This window comes from Polyergus mexicanus, unplaced genomic scaffold (genome assembly GCF_030449975.1).
Source record: "Polyergus mexicanus isolate NDT 795.1 unplaced genomic scaffold, iyPolMexi1.0 SCAF_1, whole genome shotgun sequence".
NCBI lineage: Eukaryota > Metazoa > Arthropoda > Insecta > Hymenoptera > Formicidae > Polyergus > Polyergus mexicanus.
The window spans coordinates 9,414,070-9,433,985 of record NW_027223321.1 but is presented as its reverse complement, the minus strand read 5'-3'; the positions used below and the strand labels follow the sequence as shown (position 1 = coordinate 9,433,985).

Sequence of the window (19,916 nt, the reverse complement as noted above, 5' to 3'; positions counted from 1 at the left end):
ACGTATCGTTCAATCCGCAATTAAATCTCACATTTTCGCGAACACACAAGTATCAATTTCTTTGGAAACCATCTCCTTGATCGCAATATTTCATTAATGAACAATTTTAAGATATCGGCTGTTGGATGGAGCAATGTGTGATTTCTTTCCATCAGGGTTATTATGGCATGTAAAGTAATGTGAAGGATCATAGAATAAGTTGAAAGCTGGAGAGCAATATGAATCTATGCCGCACAATTGTCTGACTGTGCTCTGCTCTGAGTTACGTGTCTTTGCTTTGCGCACAAATGTCAGGATGTTAGACAGCACTACTAATATGGAACTGAATAATGTGGGAAGCAACAAAAGTTCCGTATATCTTGCGCTATCATTTCGAAAACTGTGTCTGGCAACAGTTGGCTTACCACTTATATCGCTATTATTTTGTTTCATCACGGCATACATATTCCAACAGGATGATATTCATGAAACTCACTGTAGGGTAAGCGCAAAATTTTATATCATATATAAGATGATACATAAATGATGCGTGTTTATCAAATTATGATAATCATATCTGTTTCTTTGTTAAAGGTCTACAATATTCTTCCATCAATCTCAGCCATTACAGGTGTATCTCCTCAGAGGTATCTATGGCGTATCAGCATAGCATTACACATTGGACCTAGACTGGTTATTGCCAGCGTTTATCATTCATATTATTACAACATACTTAGGAGCGTTGAAGATGTGCCTCTAAAAATTATGGGGAGTAGGCTCCTAAATTTATGTTATTGGCTAAATATTGCCGAGGTAGCGGCTTTGTGTGGTGTAACATATATTTCTAACAGGGAAAATTATTGTAAGTAATTTATATAAAATTTTATATGTCTGCCACTAATATAATCAAAATGTGAAACATGACGAATTCACCTCAATAAACGATACATAAAATATTACAGCGGTACACGAAAAAATTTTCATAGCGTTCATGATTAGTTCGCTGACGTACATGCTGACTGCTGTAAGATTGGGTCGCCTAATAACTCCAAATGCACAAAGCCTTCAATATAAACAGGTGCTCTTTATGATGAGTCTCGTCAGTACAATTGGTCTTATTATCTTCTTCTTGAAACATCGACTGCTATGTCATGATTTGGGTAAGAAATAAAATCATAAATATTATTAACTTAACAACTTAACAAAAGCAAAAAATAAAAACAACTTAATATTTATTATTCTGAGCAGCATTTAGTTGGTTCTCGCTATGTGAGTATGTGATAGCTTTTGCAAATATGGGTTTTCACATTATGGTGGTTTTGGATTTTCCAAAAGAGCAACTGATTGTAGGTCACGATTTACCTGCCGCGAAAATAGATTAACCTTTTAGGATAATACATCATTCTCATTGTCATATTAAAGTGCCTATTGCCTCTGCATGGAAGTGCTGTAAATCATGGTTCTCAAGAGGTGAACATTTGGCACAATACATGATACACAGCATCATAATTATCTCAGTTTTATGATATTTTATAAAAGTATAATGTGTTCTATTGTTGAGATTGATATAATTTGCTTTCCACAATTTTTAAAAGAGCAAATACTCGATGTATCTACTCTATTATACTTATCTTTACACTTATATTATCTTGCAATATTGATTATAATGTCGATCGATTAGTACTTTTGTGAACATAAAGGGATATCTGATTTGTGAGAAGAATGAAATGGAAAATCTAGCGCTTCCAAAGTGTGGCACTGGTTACTTTCAAAACGATGAAATATGTAACGGCCTTTTAATATCGATTAGCAATAGAGTGATTATAATACACAATAGTTTAAAAAGTATCCTACATACAAACATCATTTAACGTTAGTGTAAATTGAATATTATTATGCATCATATGAGATTATTTCTAAAGATTTTTGAATCTTTTTTTATAGAGACTTTTACAAGGTGAGAATTCTAGTCAAACATATTAATTCTAGTCGCGATACATTTTATTCGCTTTACGCTATTCTTACTTCATGTCATTAGCTGAAATTAGATTGTAAAATTCAATTACATCAAATGGACTTTGAGATATAATTACAATTATTAAATGTATGTATATATTAAGTTATTGCAAAGATATAGATATACAACTGCATGTTGTTGGTAAATCTCATATAATAAATCTCACAGAGATCTTATATAAGTTACATTCATTCACCTTGTAAGAGAGATTAATTAATCTTGTATAGATTTTGAGATAATAAAATCAGCTAATGTTCATGAGCTGTTCTGTTCAGCATTTATTGTACTGCAAGCGTAGGATAATCGCACCTATGTTTGTATGTAGTATACGATAGTCCTGATAGTATATCAATTATCCAGATACTAATGATTAAAACAGTCGCAATCGTATTATAATATTTAAACGGGGATTGGGATTCGGACCAGCTTTTTCAAGAGGTATGATTTAAATTTCTCACGCGAATTTATAAAACAAATGTTAAAAACAAAAGTTTCTACAAAATTTTACGATTAAAACCCCCGTATATCTCTTGTCTAAACCATAGATGTATGTATGTGTATACGGTTTTCGGACAAGATTATATAAAACTTTAAGCTTTAACAATTTTTAATCATCAGAAATGATTTATGGCTAAATATTGTATCGAATATCTTGGTTGATTAAAAATTGAGTCTTCGATGATTTGTTATTTCGAAATCGAATATAATTACGAATAACGAATATTCGAAGTAAATCGGATTTTATTATAGTTTTAGAGCAGTTTTCCACGAAGCGAGATGCCTGGTAAAACTTTACAAAGAAACTCTTAAGTAAAATTTATTATTTAAAGTGTTATTAGAAATTATGCAGTAGAACTTTGCAAAGTGATTTCCGGAAATCTTGTCCATGTCCTGTCAAAAAAAAAAAAAATTACATGAAATGTCGAAATAAAGTTTCATACATGCAAGAATAGGATCGCAGAATCTGTAAAAAGGACAGCCAAGTCTGTAATATTCACACAATTTACGCAAAATATCTCTTGATATTTGTATCAATAAGCAAAGTAGCGTTTATTACTGTGTATTTATAATAAGCAGATGATATGTTAACGCGGTATTTCTTAGGATTCGTTATAAAGGCCGACAGTTTCAATGTGATTTTAGATAGCACTCGCAATTTAACGGTATCATTTTTGCACATTTTTACACACGAACGTTATAATTGTAGCATATTTTGATATGACAAATTTTTGTTGAGGTTCCTCGTATGTAATGATTTGATGAAAGAAAAAAAAGAGAAAACGAACGCTATATATTCTTCGCAGATACACGATACATTTGTCATCAGTAATCGCGTAGAGATGATAGTTCTAGATAGTCTTGGTAATTATTATACGAAGAAGTAACACTTTTTCTTATTTTTCTGCACACGCAACGGACACGATATGTTCGATAATCCGAGCGTAACATCTTGGCGGTTCCTATTACACGTGGAATCATTTTTATACATTATCATAATGTAATTAATGCACTTACAGTAGTCTTGTTTGACTCATTGATACCGTTATCGAATGCTAATCTGTGCCAAGTGATGCACTAAAGATATCGTCGAATTTTACGTCGGAAACGCTGCGCACATTAATAATGATCTTCAAAGATCTTTAATGAATCACTTGTATTTACGCTTCGTTGAGCAACCACTTTGTGATCACTGCTCTTTATATATACTTGTAGCAATAATTGAGAATCTTTTCTGCATTATGTCTTTTATTCCGGTAAAAAAACAAGAATTAAGGAATATCAATATAATTGGATCGATTATAGTGGAACGTATTCATCTTAATAGGCCGTGAGCTTATGTTAGCATTGTCGGAGTATATATATAAGTACATCAAAAATTGCGCATTTTTTCTTATAAATCGCCGAACAAATTTTTGAAATCAATTTTTATTTCTCAAATATTTAAATAACTTGCGACATAAGCTATCTCTGTCTTTAAAATTTAACATTTTCTGTAATTAGAAATTAACTTTTCCATAAGAAATTCTCTTGAATTTTTTAGATAATTGAAGAAAGATGTACGTTTTCTGATGTATCTTATGTATATGTTGGTTAATCGATACCGAATACGCGAGTCATGTTGGAAGTTATATTGAATGTTTCATATATACATATAAGTAGAAATTAATAGTATATGAAAAAGTCTTTTTTATAGAAATATAGCGATAGCTTGCAGAAATAAGTTCTATAAAAATATCGCAAAACGAAAAATTTTGGTAACCAAGTTTTTCTTGTGCTAATCTTTTTTGTTTATATAAGTCTCATGTTAGAAAACATGGAAAGGATACAATCCCACCGATACTAGTTTTGCAAGAATTGGTATTGCAAAATAATGCTTCCAAAGAGAGCTGTGTGCTAAACATTTATTTAGCGATAATGATTTTTTTGTGATTACACTCGATTATGCGGAGATTTTATTGATATTCGTAAATTTATTGTTAAGATATCAACGCACCCTCAGAATGATTTGAAAGACCTAGCGAGGAATGAGTTTAAGCGTTGAATGGTGCGAAGGATTTAATTTGCGTTGTGTTACCTATTCTCTGAAAATATATTTTCTTCCTTACACGACATAAAAGCTTTTTAGGATAAAAATTCTGAAAACATATATTTAAAAATTTCGTCACATGAGTTTTTACATATTGATGATGATGACTAAACATATCTGTCAAGAATTTCTATCATATTCGAAGCTCTCTCTCTCTCTCCCTTTCTCCTTTCGCTGTACATAATGCTAGCACGATACACAATTATATTTTGTACAAATGATCTTGTACACACACACACAAGGAGTGGATATATCAATGATACATTAAACAAATGGCATGACGATTTTTCCTTCATTAGTATGGCAATTTAATACAGATCAACCCAAATGCATATTCGAAGCAAAAAATCTTTAAACAAATATTTACACTATCGAATTGCAGCTATTTTTCTGCAACCCATATTTTTCGAAATCATTTTGCTACTGAAACACTTTTTCTAATTTACATGATATATATCGAAATTGTATCGATAAAGTGCTACGATCTCACTGAAAAAAAATACTCTTATCATTTTGGGTAATTGACAATTCTGTGATAATAAGCACAAACGCAGCTTTGCTATATTCCACTTTACAAGTATTATTTTTTCTTAAATAATTTCTATATTTATTTCATTCTTATTTTTCTCTTCAGATTATTAAAATTATATTATATTACGCAAAAATTTCGATTGTATATTATCACAGAATTCATTTTCCCAAAGCATCTACTCTTATATTTAACGACGAATCGAGTAGTGAGTTTGTATATTTACGAATTATTATTGAAGTAGACAATTAATTAATCAAGTGCAGTAAATATCTAGTAAGAGAATAAATCTAGTTAATTAGTATTATAATCTGTATTATAATCTATTCTAGTCTCAATCTATTCTCTGTTTTTGTGGAATCTTATCAGGAAACCATTGAGAGAATTTGCGTCACATTATATAACTTATTAAATTCTTTCATGCGTATATATGTATATTACATTCGTCAAATTTTTAAATCTTCGAATTGAAAACTTTCGCAATATGGAAGGCAAACTTACGTCCGATGTCTCTGATATCTGTGTAGTTCTTTTATCTCTGCCACAGTATTATGTATGATAAATCAGAGGGAGAGTTAATTGAGCCTCAAATCCAACCGAAACTTGCAGCATTGCCGAAGGTAATTGAACTCTGTTGACCTTAATGTAAGAGAATAAACTGGCGCGATTAAATGGCTATCGTGCGACACGAACGAGAACTCTTTTGTCGTCCTCTCGCGTAACCAAATCTAATAAGCCATCTAAGCCAATCTAATAAATCATTTCCTTCGGCTGTATCTAAGGTTGGACAAAGGCTCGAACATTTTGTTTATATGGTTCATTACTGATTTTACACATCACATTATACGAAATAGCTGTATTTTCCTACACAATATGGTCGAACATCGATATGATGTAACATTCATTCTGATACTCCATATTTGCGATGAATACACGACCGTTGTAATATAGTGTATATTTCTTGTAATCGGTTTATAGAGCGAGTGCCCTATACTGTGATTAAAAGTGTTTCTGTGTATGTGATGACTTGTGACGGGTTAAAACACTGATTTCGATCAGGACAAGAATGATTTCTATTTGTATCGCGAACGATTGTCAAGTAAATATTATCGTACACAAGCAATGTGTTTTTATTAATTTCACTAAACAATCTACACAACTCATTCTTTCAGGAATTATGAAAAACAGGATTAAAACAAATATAATTTTGGTTAGAGTTCAAGTACCTAAGTATTGTATCCATCTAAATAGATGTATCAGGTATCATTAAACAACAATCTTTATATTTATTTGTAACATAATACAAACTATAACGATAATTATATGTACATTCTTTTCTTACCGTGTGAGCGTTGCATTTTTCAAGATTATATATCGATATTTTATTCTTTACTTTTATGAAACTATTCTATAATACTGTGTTTTATCATATTTATCTAATATCTCTATAATACTTTTAACAACAAAAAAAAAAAGATATAGAACAGATATCAAACCTGTAGGTGTTTTCCTGATTTAATCGAGGTAGTACGGGTAACGGAGAGTTTAGATCCGATTCTCTTTCGTGATTGCGTAGAGGACGATAGATTTCCATTTCTTTGCGAGAGATTCGCTAAATCCTTTGTGAATAATGAAGAATCATATAACTGCGCGCTTCTGTTTTCTGCTAGCGAATCTGTAAACACATTTTTCTTATATAAGCATATTCTTTTTATATATTGGTCGAACAGTTCGAACAAAACAGGTGGATTCTCAAGCGTTTAATGTCACTGAATGAAACATTGTGTGTTTGCCCTAAAAACTTATTTATCAATGCCAAGTTTCTACGTTACATTCTTCAAGATTTTTCGACGCGATGCTTAAAGACACATTTAGCATATGAAATGAGATATTTTAAAATACAGAATTTCGTAACGTATACGTTTATTTGTTATTATTTGTATTATATATATAAACAATTTTTTCACTGTTTCTCTTGAAGAGATATATCAAAATTACTCGGCAAGAAAATGACATTATTGGACATTGTTTTTGATATTTTAATTCTTTAATCTATAATTTATAATTGAGCTTTTAATTTATCATTTAAAAACCATCGATTCTCTTTGACATTGCAATAAATAATGTTTTAATATCAATCAAGTATTTTTTAAAATGTTTTCGTACAACTATTTCCCGATTAAAAGACTATTAGGATATTGTCTCGAGAGAAGTTCGTATGATTTAGAAATAAAATCAAAGTTTGTTAAGGTCAATATACATATGTTCGATCCCTTTATCGACGTACCATTCTTCTCAGACAAATCTCCATCTCTTCTTCTTGTAGGCATTTTTAATCTCGAAATATTTGCTTTCCCTTTTTTTGTATCATTGTTTCTTCGAATTTTCTTTGTTACAGATCCCTTTTCCAAAATTCTAACTTTTGTGGAGATAGCTGACGAAGTTTCCACGCATCGTCTACACCGCCATACGAATCTAGGATCGTAAACATCAACGTCGATGACTGGAGGTTGATGGCACAGTGGATGATAAGCCTCTTGACAATCTTGGCACTCCAGCAAAATCAAAGGTCCCAGTTTTGCGCCGTTGCAAATCTTGGATTTTATACACCGCACACAGATGTACACAATTTGTTATGTAAATGCGGCAGCTTGTGCGATCGCAACGATCAATAGTGTATTATTTCGCTATTAGTATTTAAGTTATAAATTATAAACTGAATCGCGAAAGTTTAGTTGAGAATAAAACCTTGCATACGGTCCCATCGGTAGATCCTTCGTCGGGAATCGAGATCCTGGGAACATTCTGGTCGTCGCAGCAATCCTCGTAATTGACTTCGTACACTTTTATGTCAGCCGTTTGACGATTCGTGATGTTTTCCGTCATGTCAGATTCAAGAAGAGAAACGACTTCGGAACCGTTACAGATCTCGTCTTTTATCGTTTTGACGCATCGCCCTGGGACGTAGTCGCGTTTCTTTGAGATTCTCATCGAAGCGTTTGCGTCGTCGGTATTTTGCAAAAATCTTCTCGGCATTCTAGCGGCCAAAGTTTTATCGGGGCCGTATTTCTTCTCGATACAAGCGTCCAGCATTCGACGAAGCTTTTCGGCACTATTCTCATCGGTCGAACGCAATAGCCCCAATGCGTTAAACAAATCCTCGTTGGCGAATGTATCGGACATGTTCCTCTCGGGGTGCATTTCTTTAATCTGGATATTTCATATTGTACGAGTATCAATATTGGATGTACTGACCCTTAGGAATACCCTCGATATTAATTGTATTTTTAATTACCATTATGTATATGTTAAAATATATGTAAATATAGTTAAGTAAACAGAATAACACACACATAAAACCATGAAGGGAATTTAGAAATGTAATAAACTCTGAAAGAGAGAGAGAGAGAGAGAGAGAGAGAGAGAGAGAGCAAATAACGTGCTTTATTATTTTGAATTCTTTGAAATATTTTTTTTTTCATTCAAGGGAGAGATTTCGTTCCGGTATTGTGACTAAAGGTTAACAGATCTTTGAGATGTTTCAAATGTCTCGAACTTAACATTGTTAACTCACGTACGACGATCTGTTCTCAACGAATTAAGGGCCGGTCATGCACGAAGGAATATAAGCGGCACAAGTGGTCTTCCGGACTGGTAACAATCTTGGGAATTGTGCGGGCCAGAACGTTCTACGGATTTAGATATGCGAATAGTATCCCGGGACCCGGGACGGACGTTCGTCGTGAAATGTGCCGAAGGAAGGTGGCCGGCATTTATCGGGCTCGATCATCGACTCGCCGCTTGTATATCGACGGAATCGCATCAACGACGCACCATTGTTCTCGTGACTGTTTGCTAATAGAATCCAACGCTTATGGTCGTCGTTCTCCCGGGGATCGGATACTGGACATTGAATATTCAACAAACAATGTTACGGGAATATTGACGTGAACGCGTGATTATCACACACGGCCCGCTCTCTAATTCAAAGAAAATCTCACGCAAGTTGCGATTCTCGCGTTACGTTACGATACGGAATCTTTAAATAGGCTTATGAAACGAATAATTAGAAATTATGTGAAAAAGTTTTGTATAGAGAAACCTATTGAAATAATATTGATTTTCGTAAAAAGTTTAAAAAAATATATCTTTGTACATCTAATATAATATATATATTTTTTAGTTTGATTTGTGTTATATATAATATATTGCATTTGTTTCTTTTTTATTTTCTGTTCTTATATATTTACATTGGTTATTAAAGATATCAATCACGTAAACAAAAAAATATTTTATTTAATAATTATTATCATAATTAAAAACATCTACAAATCGCGAATTCTTTTTAATTTGATAATAATTGATTAAAATTAAAAACGATTTTTTTTTTTACGATAAGAATTCTCCTGGCATCTGTGTTCGCGGATCTTTGTAAGATACGAAGACTTCCCCGCCCTTCTTTCCTTCGGCATCAGCCTTTCTTATACTCGCGGCTCTTGTATTCGCGTGACACGTTTTTTCAAGGGCTCTATTAATAAGCTCGTACGCTCTTCCTCGCGCTTTTTCGGAGATGGCGACGCGGGGGGATGAGCATGAGCGGAAAAGCATCCAATTATCATGCCCGATGCCGGAGCTTCCCTGCACAAGCTCGGTACCAGAATCGACTGGAATCCGGTCGGGAAGCCGGGCCCGGTAGACGTCGAACGAGTGGGATTATTCCGCGTCCGGGTTCTGGGCCGGGGGCCGAGCGGGGGCAGGCCGAGGGAACAATGTCGGAAACGACGGGGACGGTATGCCGAGATATGCAGGATATCGCGCAGAACTGCGATCCTTCGAAGTCTGAGCGAGAGAGCTATGAGGATACAGCAGTGGCGCAAGTATAGTGAACTAGATATGTACGCTCCGCGGCCATGTAGCTGAGAGAAAGAGAGAGAGAGAGAGAGAGAGAATACGTCTCTCTAAGTGTATTAACTCCCCGAAGAGAGAGAGAGAGAGAGAGAGAGATTTCGCTTGCCGCGCGAGAGAGCACTACCTAAATATGTAATAATATCTACGGGAGATACCGGCATTCCCCGACCTCGAGAAGAATTCGATCAAAATGTGTCGCGATACTCTCCCGGTATGCCAGGTGAGGTACGCGTTCACCTTCCTATCTCCTCGTCCTCCTCCTTCAGTAGCTTCCTACCGCTTCTCGCCCCTTTCGACCCTTTCGCACCCGCCCTCCTCCGTCGCATCGCCCCCGCGTTCTCTCTCTTCCGTCGCTGCTTTGTCCTCGTTTATGCAGGATCGGATACAATAAACGCGTAGTACGCATCCCTGAGCGTTCGAATTTGTTCAAGTCTGTTCAATCCCTATGTGAAATCTCAATCGAAGAAGCGTAGAGTGAAATCTTAGAGACTCTCATTGCGATTTCTTTTATGTATCTTTTTTTTTCTTTAAGCGTATAGACTCAATTTTTAAAATATTGATTTGATTAGGCGCTTAGATTGTGGATTAAATTATTATTTTTTGCAATTTTTGAATCTTGAATTTTGACTATCCTTGAAATTGATTTTCAAGTTATATTTTATGATTTTTTCCGCAAAAATTTTTTTTTTCAAATCTATCTAGATTTCTACGAAAAACTATATAAAAAATTAAAAAATAATCTATTACGTAATCGTTATAAAAAAATATCCTTAGAATTTATATATAAAGAAACAAAAAATATACAATAGATCTATATTGCACTTTATATTGTGATTCTTATATTTGTGTTTATGTCTTATTTTCATCAAAAATTAGATTACATAAATTTTATTTTGCACGCCGTATCACACAGTAAATACAACTGCAGATTAAATTTATGAAAGAAGGATAAGAGGGAAAGAGAATAAGAATATTCTATTGGTGTACGTGAAAAGTTTTTAAATAAAGAAACAAATCATTTTTAATGTCATTTACCGTGAGGCGATTCCGTCTAAAAGAGAAAATCCTTATATTGCGAGAGCAGCGTCTCTACTTTTAAGTGCAGCAGGAATTTCCAAATGCCCCGTTCGCGTGATATTTTAATACTTTATACCTGTGACGATCCTTGCGAGTAAATCTCTGCCATGATAAGACCTGCCAGGAATCTCACCCCCGCGGAATATCTGCCGTTTATAAGAAATGTTTGCCAAGTTTATGAGGACGACGCGTAGCCCTGCTATGGAGTAGATCTAAAGCGTTCTTTCTCTCTCTCTCTCTCTCTCTTACTCTCTTTTTTATTTTCCCCTTTTTAAATAAAAGCAACGCGGATAAAGGAAAGACGCCATGTCGCAAAACTGACAATAAAATTACGCCGTCGCTAGAATATCATCGAAAAATGCGAGGAGAATCTTTATGTCGAAAATTTGCAGCAGCAATATAATATCGTGATTTTGTACATTATTATAACCGTATTCGATCATTAAAGTGTTATTCCTAGAGAATGTGTTATCCATTTTAGATATGGCAAGTTGAAAAGCCGAGCATATAGTTAATAAATTACAGTTGTGTGCGATGTTGAAACTTTCCGTAACTTTGCGGAACATCGCGTACATGCTTATGATTTTGGTTACGATATTACAATTGCAATTAGTGAGTTGCACCGGCTAATGCGTTGTCCATCTGAGTATTGTTATGATGTCACAAACTTAGACGCGAACTAGGATTAGCTGTCTTGCATATCAGATACAACTTTGAACATACATACACACAGACACACACACACAATACGCACGCGCAATGAATGCATCTCGCGCGAGATGATAGCCGTGTCAACGGCTACTGCATATGATATTTTTAAATAACAAAGTCGTATATTGTAGCCTTCTCTTCCTAATCTACACGAATTAAGAGAAAATTATATTAATTTTTTTATAAGTGTGAACGTCTCTAATCTCTAGAATCTGGTTTCCTTCTATCACTTTCCGTCTCCAACATGTCGAAATCATGAAAATTTATAGCTTCGTGAAATGAATTTCTGTCGACTCTCTTTTAATTCGTCTATTTTTCACAAACGTATATCTGACTCTTGCAGAACGACGCTCGTGATTTCCACTCGACGACGCTGCAGATTTCTTGCAGGAGTCAGGTGCGAAGCGTCGTCGCGATGCGTTGTGTGTCGATGAACCTACACCCATCTTCCAAGTAAAGTCAGCAAATGCGGCTGAATGCAAAGTGCATCGTTGCATAACGCGCAAATTGCACGCGCAACGCTTCTTTCACGACACGTGGAAATAAGAAAAGGAGAGAGAGAGAGGGAGAGAGAGAGAGAGAGAGAGAGTAAAGAAAACAAAAAGAAAAAAATATATGTATATTTTTATGTATTGGTTAACGATCATCTGATGGTGTAACGTTTGATTGCTACATGACAGGAACAACATGACGGAAAGAGACAATTATTTTCTCTTTTCGTATTGCTATCAGGATTGTTTCCACGCTTTTGAATTATCTTCGATATCGTCGCGCAAACCAACATTACGTGAAGCAATTTTACGACTATCAACGTTAAATAGGATTACGGCATAGCAACCGTGTCTTATACCCGGATCAAAATAGCTCGAATAAGCGGTAGGGTGTAAAGAGAGGGATAATTGTCAATTTCCCTGCGAACAAAATTCCACATGCCATGCATTAAAATAAGATAAGTTCCGTCCTCGTGAGTTCTCTTTCTCTCTCTCTCTCTCTCTCTCTCTCTCTCTCTCTCTCTCTCTCGATCGCTTTTTGCCATCTATTAAAATTCTCGCTCTTCTAATTATCGTTAGGAAACGCGTTGCCGGCGTAGAATGGCTTTGAAAATTAAGTATTTGGTGGAATTTCTATCGTTATCTATTTGTCGCAATGCTTTCCAGTTTGCAACAAAGAGAGAACAATGATCCGCGCTGTGCAGGCACTAGGTAAGCAGCCTTTTATCGAACAATTGTCATTACGTATATTTCTGATACCGCAAAGATAGTGTACGTTGGCAAGTGTAACTTTGGAATCAAGATAGCAATCGAGAAAATCGATCGGCGGGCGACGGAAATATCACGGATATCAAAACGAATTATTTACATATTTTTATAACGTCTCAAACTATAACATCCGAAACGAGAATATTTATGACAACAATTCTTACAATTCTTATATAATTGAAAATTACACGATTTTATTCTTATGCTCATTATAAACTTCTTGTTAAACTGCTCAATAAAAACATCGAGGCTTAAGGTTTTCGTATCCTCATTGTAGCTGTATGAATTATTTATCACAAATGAGAAATTGAGTGAATTGTTTTCTTGCGTCATACGTTGAAATAAATAACTTCTTTTTATTTATATCACCACTTACGTTAAATAGCATAATTTGTTAAAATATTCTTTTTCTCATTACTTCTCATTATAATATAAATATACTTTAATCTACATATATTTTATATCTTCAACGAGAATGGGCTTTATGGCATTTGAATTGATTTATAACTGCATTAATCCCTTAATTTATAAAAAAAAGATTCACATAATTTTTCGTTTCTGACATCATAATTCAACACGGCCTGTAGTGAAGGATCAAAAGCTTCAATATAAATTTATTAAGGCGAAAATTAATGCCATGTTAAGCTTTGTTTCTCATCGAATATAGAAGTGTTAGCATTTTTAAATCTATATTTTAGAAGAGAGCAAGGTATGGCATTGGTAAAAACCACGTGATACTTCATAATCGCGGGGATTACATCGCGGAAGAGGTCGCGGCTTAAACTCAGCGCGTTTTCACGAGACCAAAGTTCGCACGAAATCGGGCGTTAACATAATTAAGTATTTAAAGAGGCACGTGTTGTGCTGCCCATTTCTATTCAACTCGCGCAGCAACGCGTACAACGCGTTGAAAACTCTTGTTTTAGCCCGGCGGTGCATCGCGTCGCGCCGCTACCCCAGACCGTTTGTAAACTTTTGTGCGGCACAATTCAACCGACTGACAAAAGGAGCTCATTGCGCGGCAAACGTTTAAAGGCATTAATTACGGCCGGGCCTTTGTGCCAGTCGCAAAAGTTAACAGCTCCGGGCATTATTTTCATACGCGAACCGTGTTTCGGTTTGCGAGAGCGAACTGTTCGACATCATCGTTATTAATCTGCGGTGTTTTCCATTTCGCGATACTGCGCTATTGTATACCCTGTAGCATTTTCGAAATACCATATGTGTTTGTTTTTGGGTTACATCATATCGAACAAGTGATTTTATAGAGACAGAAACCTTTTTTAAAAAGTAAAATAGAAATATTTACACGAATGCAACATAATACGCAAAAATATAAATATTTAATTACACGAAATGAAAATATAATAAAATAATATAGAACGAAAGAGAGAGAAAGTTGAAAACATTTTCAATATTAAAAGTTGAATGATTGAGAGCTTATAAATCCGATATTATATGTCTGTGTGTATATATAAATTTTATAAAAAAAAAAAAAAAAAAAAAAATTTTTTACGCGCACTGTAACGTCAAAGAAAATATTTAGAAACATAGAAATAAAAGATATTGATCGTTTGAATAAAATTGATATAAATAATCTCTTAAGAAAAATAAAAGTAAATCTCTTCATTTTATGTTCATTATGAAAGGCACAAAACTAAATGGTTTTTTTTAAAACTCTAAAGTTGTTTCTCTCAAAATTTTTCTCAAATGTATTTTAAAGGTGAATTTTAATCGGCTTATGAATTTTGCACACTTTTTCAAAACATAATTTTCGAGAGAGAGACAAAGAAAGAGAACTTGAATTTTAAAAAATTAATAATTTTTTCACATATATTTTTTATACATGTATCGAAATTAAATTATTATTTAAAAATTTCAACTTGAAGTACTGTCATCTTTAAAAACCATAAATCTTCTTTCATACTTTAATTCTGTATTTTTGTCTTAAATAAATAAAAGAAAATTTTTTGTCAAAAAATATATTTTATATCAAACTTATACATGTAAATTATCTCTTTTCTAAATCATTGATAAACAAATATATGTATGTAAAATTTTATAAGAAAATTTAACACACACATACACACACGTACCTTCTACAAAAAAAAAAAACTTTTAAAAAGATTCTTTTGTATAAATGCTTTAAAATAGCTTCTCTGATAATCTTGAAATTGATGATTTCTTAAGATTCTCCATACCAAGGTTAATGATATTATTTCGAAGTAAAGTTTTAAAATCTTAAAAGTTTAATCTGATATTGGAACACCACGGAATAGCCAACGGGGATCATTCGTTCAACTATAAGCATTAACGGATTGCTTTATAGACCGATGTATTTACAATGATAGGGTTTGACCATTTCTATTTCGCCTTTTTCCTTTGTAACAATGCTGCAGTTGATCATTTGTTTCGTTTAAGCAATTCTTAAGAAAAGGAAGAACAATTTAGCGGCATCAAAATATTTTTGATATTTTTCTAAAGGGAATTCTTTAGGCATATTTAACATCAGGTAATATATATTTACAGATGGAGAGAGAGAGAGAGAGAGAGTTTTAATAATTCAAAATATAAAAATTTGGACACTTTTTATAATGTGTTTATTTTTACAAAGAAACTTTTTTAAAGTTATTCGGTAACTATGTTGTTTTACAATCGAGTTTAAATTTCAAATACACAAAAAAAGTTAAACAATAAACAGAAACAATCAATCATAATCGAACATTTTTAAAGATTGCCTCGAGGAGAATGCTCGATTGTAATCGATCGATCTGCTTACTGCTTCAGTTTTTCGTGTATATCTGATGGCAGGTATAAATATTGTGTTTTTGTTTATCTCAGAAGCCTCTTTTGTATAAAATACATACCATTGTTGTATACATAAAATTATTATCTTCAAAAAATAAGAGACATAAGCGAAAGACGTTTTAAACGCATTTCTACATCTTGAAATCAATGTAGAATGTGAACTTCAAAAATGTTCTGTTGGGGAAAGATTTCTGGTAATTTTATTTAATTTGCTTTTTTACTTATAATATTAAATTTTTAAAATACGCATTTAGTACACGACTTTATCGATATTCAATGCAAGTATAAAAGCAACAAATTAAAAATGTATAATCATGAAAAACTAGATAAAGAGAGATGGTAGCGTTATGGATTATTAAATTGAACGCCAAATATAATGGAAAATATATTTAAAAAATAACTTTTACGTTTTTTCGCGTTATATATCAAATATATATCTTACATCAAACTATAAATCATCATTCAGAATGCATGAAAAAAGTGCATGAAATGATTCATGCGCGAGTTTTCTCTTCAAAGAATGTTCTACATTATCATTTATTACCGTTTTCGTTTGTAAAGCCTAAAAGCAACCCCTGAAATTCAACAAGTGCTCTCCGTTTCCTAAAGCGAGAAAGTGAGAGAGAGCGAACGGACGAGCGAGCGAGCGAGCTCATCAACATCCTACCTCCATTACGTGCGTGACACGACTGATTCGAGGCGCGGGGAACGGGGATAGTTTAATGGTGGAGCAGCGAGAGTGGGGGAGAGCTCTCCGTAAGAGTGGTGGGGATAGCGAGACGTAGGTTCGGGCCGCCTCGGGCTTCCTCGGCCGTGTTCGTGATTCTGGTTTCTCCCGCGACCGCGTAAGCGGTGTCAGCGTGTGCGCAGACCGGCTGCGCAGCAGGCGTATGCGTTGTCCAGATTCTTTGTGCCATTCCTGGCATACCAAAAACAAGAGTGGTGACCGTTCTCGTATTTACCGCGGTGCACAGTCTTGCGCGCTAATATAACACCGTGTGAATTTCGTTCGCGACAATAAGGGCCGTCCTCGTGCTCGTGCGCGTGCCGCCACGTCATACAGCTCGCCTAGTGGTAAGTACATGATACAAAATAATGCCGAAGCGCCGTTTGCGAAAGTGCGCGGCGTCCACGCCCGTGTTGTCCTGACGGTGGCGTCGTCTCGCAACGGGCCCGCGCAAGGAACGAATCCGACCGCAGCGACGATGGCGATATTATCTGCGGAGAGAGAGAGAGAGAGAGTGAGTGAGTCACATATGGACGACGAACGAAAGAGAGCGAGACAGAGGGAGCGAGAGACGCCGTATGTGCGTGTGTGTATGTGTGCGCAAGAGAGAGAGAGAGAGAGAGAGAGAGAGAGAGAGAGAGAGAGAGAGAGAGAGAGATAAAAAGATCGACGTAGAGTTGTGTGGTGCGTGTACTGCGTGAGAGAGTGTCTCGGCGAGCGAACGAGCAAGTGAACGTTTGACGCCGTTATTATCCGTTGCCCAACCGATATTCTCGCATGTTCAACTCGCTTGTCACAAGCTCGCGCGGCACTTCCGCCACCCGAGGCGTTCCCGCACATTTAACTTTAACCTTCTGTTGTTTCGAATTTAAATGGAAAAAAGATGCGCAGGTAAAGAGAGAAAGTCTCATATGACTCTCGGAGAGAGAAAGGTCGAGAGAGAGGGAGCGAGAGAAAAAACGGCGATACAGAAAAACGATTCACCGGCACGAAGTTGGCCGTGTAGAGGTGCTCTCTCTCTCTTCCTCTCTCTACCGGTGTGTGCGTTCCGGTAGAGGGCTGTTTACGTCGAGCATCCGTGAATCCGAGCAATCCGATCCCGAGTTGTGTCGCGCGTTTACGAGTGCGCGTCGTCCTGTCAGCTGTGCGTCGGAGAAACGTGTACGGAAACACGCGCTTCTGCTCCGAATCGCGCGCACGAGCGCTGCGCGGCGCAGCGCAGCGCAACGCGACGCGACCCGACCCGACCCGACCCGACCCGACACCCGGCGCGAGACGCTTCCCAGACGTGGAGGTTAGGGTGACTCTCTCCTCTCGCGGTCGTCGCGGTGGTGTGGGCTGCGTGCGCGTTTCCTCGTTGTTTCGGCGGTACGCGCGAGCGGGGCAGCGCCGTGACAGAAACGCGTGCTGTTTCATCGCCTAGTCGCTTGTCCGCCAGCCCGTCCGCACGCTCGTGCTCGTGTCGCCGTTCGCGCTCTCACCCGTTCGCCCGCTCGCCCGCTTTCTGGTGAATTCGTATGGTGAATTATTGATCCGCGGCGGCGTGTGCGTGCGGAAAAACCATCGTTGGCTGGAAGAGAAGAAGATAGGGGAGGGATAGAGACACAAGTATATATATATATATATATATACATACATCAGAGACGGTGGAACTGATAGGTTGTTGGAGGGAGAGGGAGGCGATAGCGAGAGACAGAGACGGATAGGGGAGCCGCGACGGTGGCGCGAGAAAACGCTTGAAGCTTGAGCACACATACGGGGTGAGACGTGCGCTCTGGTTGGTGTTGGTTGTACATTGTTTTGAAAAGCGTTGGGCGCGCGCGCGCACGCGAATGCACGCGACGCGTATCGTCGTGTTTTGGTCGCGACGCGTGAAATTGATATACCGGCGTGATTATATCTCTTTCTAGACGTGATATCGCGAGGTAAGTGTGCATCTTTCGTGTCTCCCGTGTAATCCGTCCTGTATTTCGTATAACGTAACGTCGCTTCCTCGCCATACAACGTCGTGTGGTTTACGTTCCTCGCGTTCCTCGCGTCTATTTCTCGCGCCCCGCTTTCTTCCGTCCGTCCGTCCGACTGACTCTTCTATCGCGCGTACGCGTGCGTAGAGACGGAGAAACGAACGCGGGAAAATCCTGCATGGGGTAATGTACGCGGTAAGTGACGCGACGCGCGTATCTGTCGTTGAGAGGAGGTCGGCGAATGTTTCGCCAAGTGTGAGAAGAGGATAGGAAAAAGATCCCGGGTTAATCTTCTCGTGTGCGAGACTAACGTGAATCGCGAAGAACCGGTGATAAACGGTGAAAGGAAACTCGTCGTCGACGACGAGAGTGTTAGTGGTGTATTGTTGTCGTCGCGAGATACGACGACGAAAACCATCACGACGACGACGAGATCAGCATCGTCGCGCGGAGGCAACGTGACATTCTGTATCGTTTTATCGTACGATCGCTGCTGAACGCGCTTCGATAAACTCAGGAGGAAGCAACGTCCCACCTTCGCCACCGCGACTTGGATGGATACTGTGCATTATTTCTGGAGTGAGTTTCTCTTTTTATTGTGCCTGTGTGTGCGTGCGAGTGTGTATGAGAATCTCCGGCCCTCTTCGTCGCTCGCCGTCGACGCGTATAAACGCATAACGCCAAAGTGTTCTCCGTCAAATCTGTGCACTCTGTGTACACTGCAGCAGCCTTTTGCTCTCCCTGTCTAATCTGAGAGAGAGAGAGAGAAAAAGACGGAGACGCGTATCAGTATGTAATTTTTCTTCTCGCGTATTCGCCATCGTTAGACACTCGAACGGACGCACACGCGCGCGCTTCTCGCGCAAACAGCTGCGCACGTTTATCTCGTACCATTGTTTACGCGTTCTTACCATGCGCTTGGCGCACACCTGACCAAGCGCCTAGAACACAAACGTCAGCGCGACGGAATCATCTCGTCATCTCTTAAATCTTTAAAATCTCTTAGTGTATTTCGAGAAATTTCGCTCAGGCAGTTTATCTCGCTTTCAAATTTACTCTTATTGTTAGCGAAAGTATGAAAGTGACTGAGATTAATCTTGGAACACTAATCGGCATTGAAAACACTTTGGATGAAGTTTAGAATTGCCGTCATTTTAAGTTTAGAATTTTCTTATTGTTTTTATTAAAATTTTTTTTAATATAATACATCTCTCTCTCTCTCTTTTTTTTTTTATAGGGTGAGAAGGATATATAAAACAGTAATAATTGTCAAAATTATTAAGCGTGTTCCGGGATTTACATTATGTCATAATGAGAAAAATAAAATAAAATATAAAGGTGTGATAAAAA

At 36.8% G+C, this 19,916-nt stretch overlaps 3 protein-coding genes across 8 annotated transcripts in view; 2 read left to right on the top strand and 1 right to left on the bottom strand.

Moving 5' to 3' along the window:
• Positions 1-6: 6 nt before the first annotated feature.
• On the top strand, positions 7-2,012 carry LOC138934029 (post-GPI attachment to proteins factor 2-like). The gene is made up of 4 exons (XM_070297402.1): positions 7-481; positions 574-841; positions 942-1,139; positions 1,228-2,012. Exons 1-4 carry the CDS (start codon positions 227-229, stop codon positions 1,359-1,361), a joined length of 855 nt encoding a protein of 284 aa, XP_070153503.1. The 5' UTR covers positions 7-226; the 3' UTR covers positions 1,362-2,012.
• A 4,590-nt stretch (positions 2,013-6,602) lies between these two features.
• Positions 6,603-8,295, bottom strand: LOC138937592 (integrator complex subunit 12). Its single transcript, XM_070303998.1, has 3 exons — positions 7,861-8,295; positions 7,400-7,706; positions 6,603-6,787 (listed from the first exon to the last, which is right to left on the bottom strand). Exons 1-3 carry the CDS (start codon positions 8,293-8,295, stop codon positions 6,603-6,605), a joined length of 927 nt encoding a protein of 308 aa, XP_070160099.1.
• Positions 8,296-16,762: 8,467 nt separating this feature from the next.
• Positions 16,763-19,916, top strand: part of Scalloped (TEA domain transcription factor 1 homolog scalloped) — a 151,017-nt gene continuing 147,863 nt past the window's right edge. For 3 of the 6 annotated variants that reach the window (XM_070297375.1, XM_070297390.1, XM_070297349.1), the window contains exon 1: positions 16,763-16,949. Coding sequence is in view for 2 of the 6 variants with exons in the window: in XM_070297383.1 (XP_070153484.1) it covers positions 19,121-19,145 (25 nt within the window). In the remaining 4 variants the exon portion in view is untranslated. The other 3 variants (XM_070297383.1, XM_070297367.1, XM_070297359.1) reach the window with 1 other exon arrangement.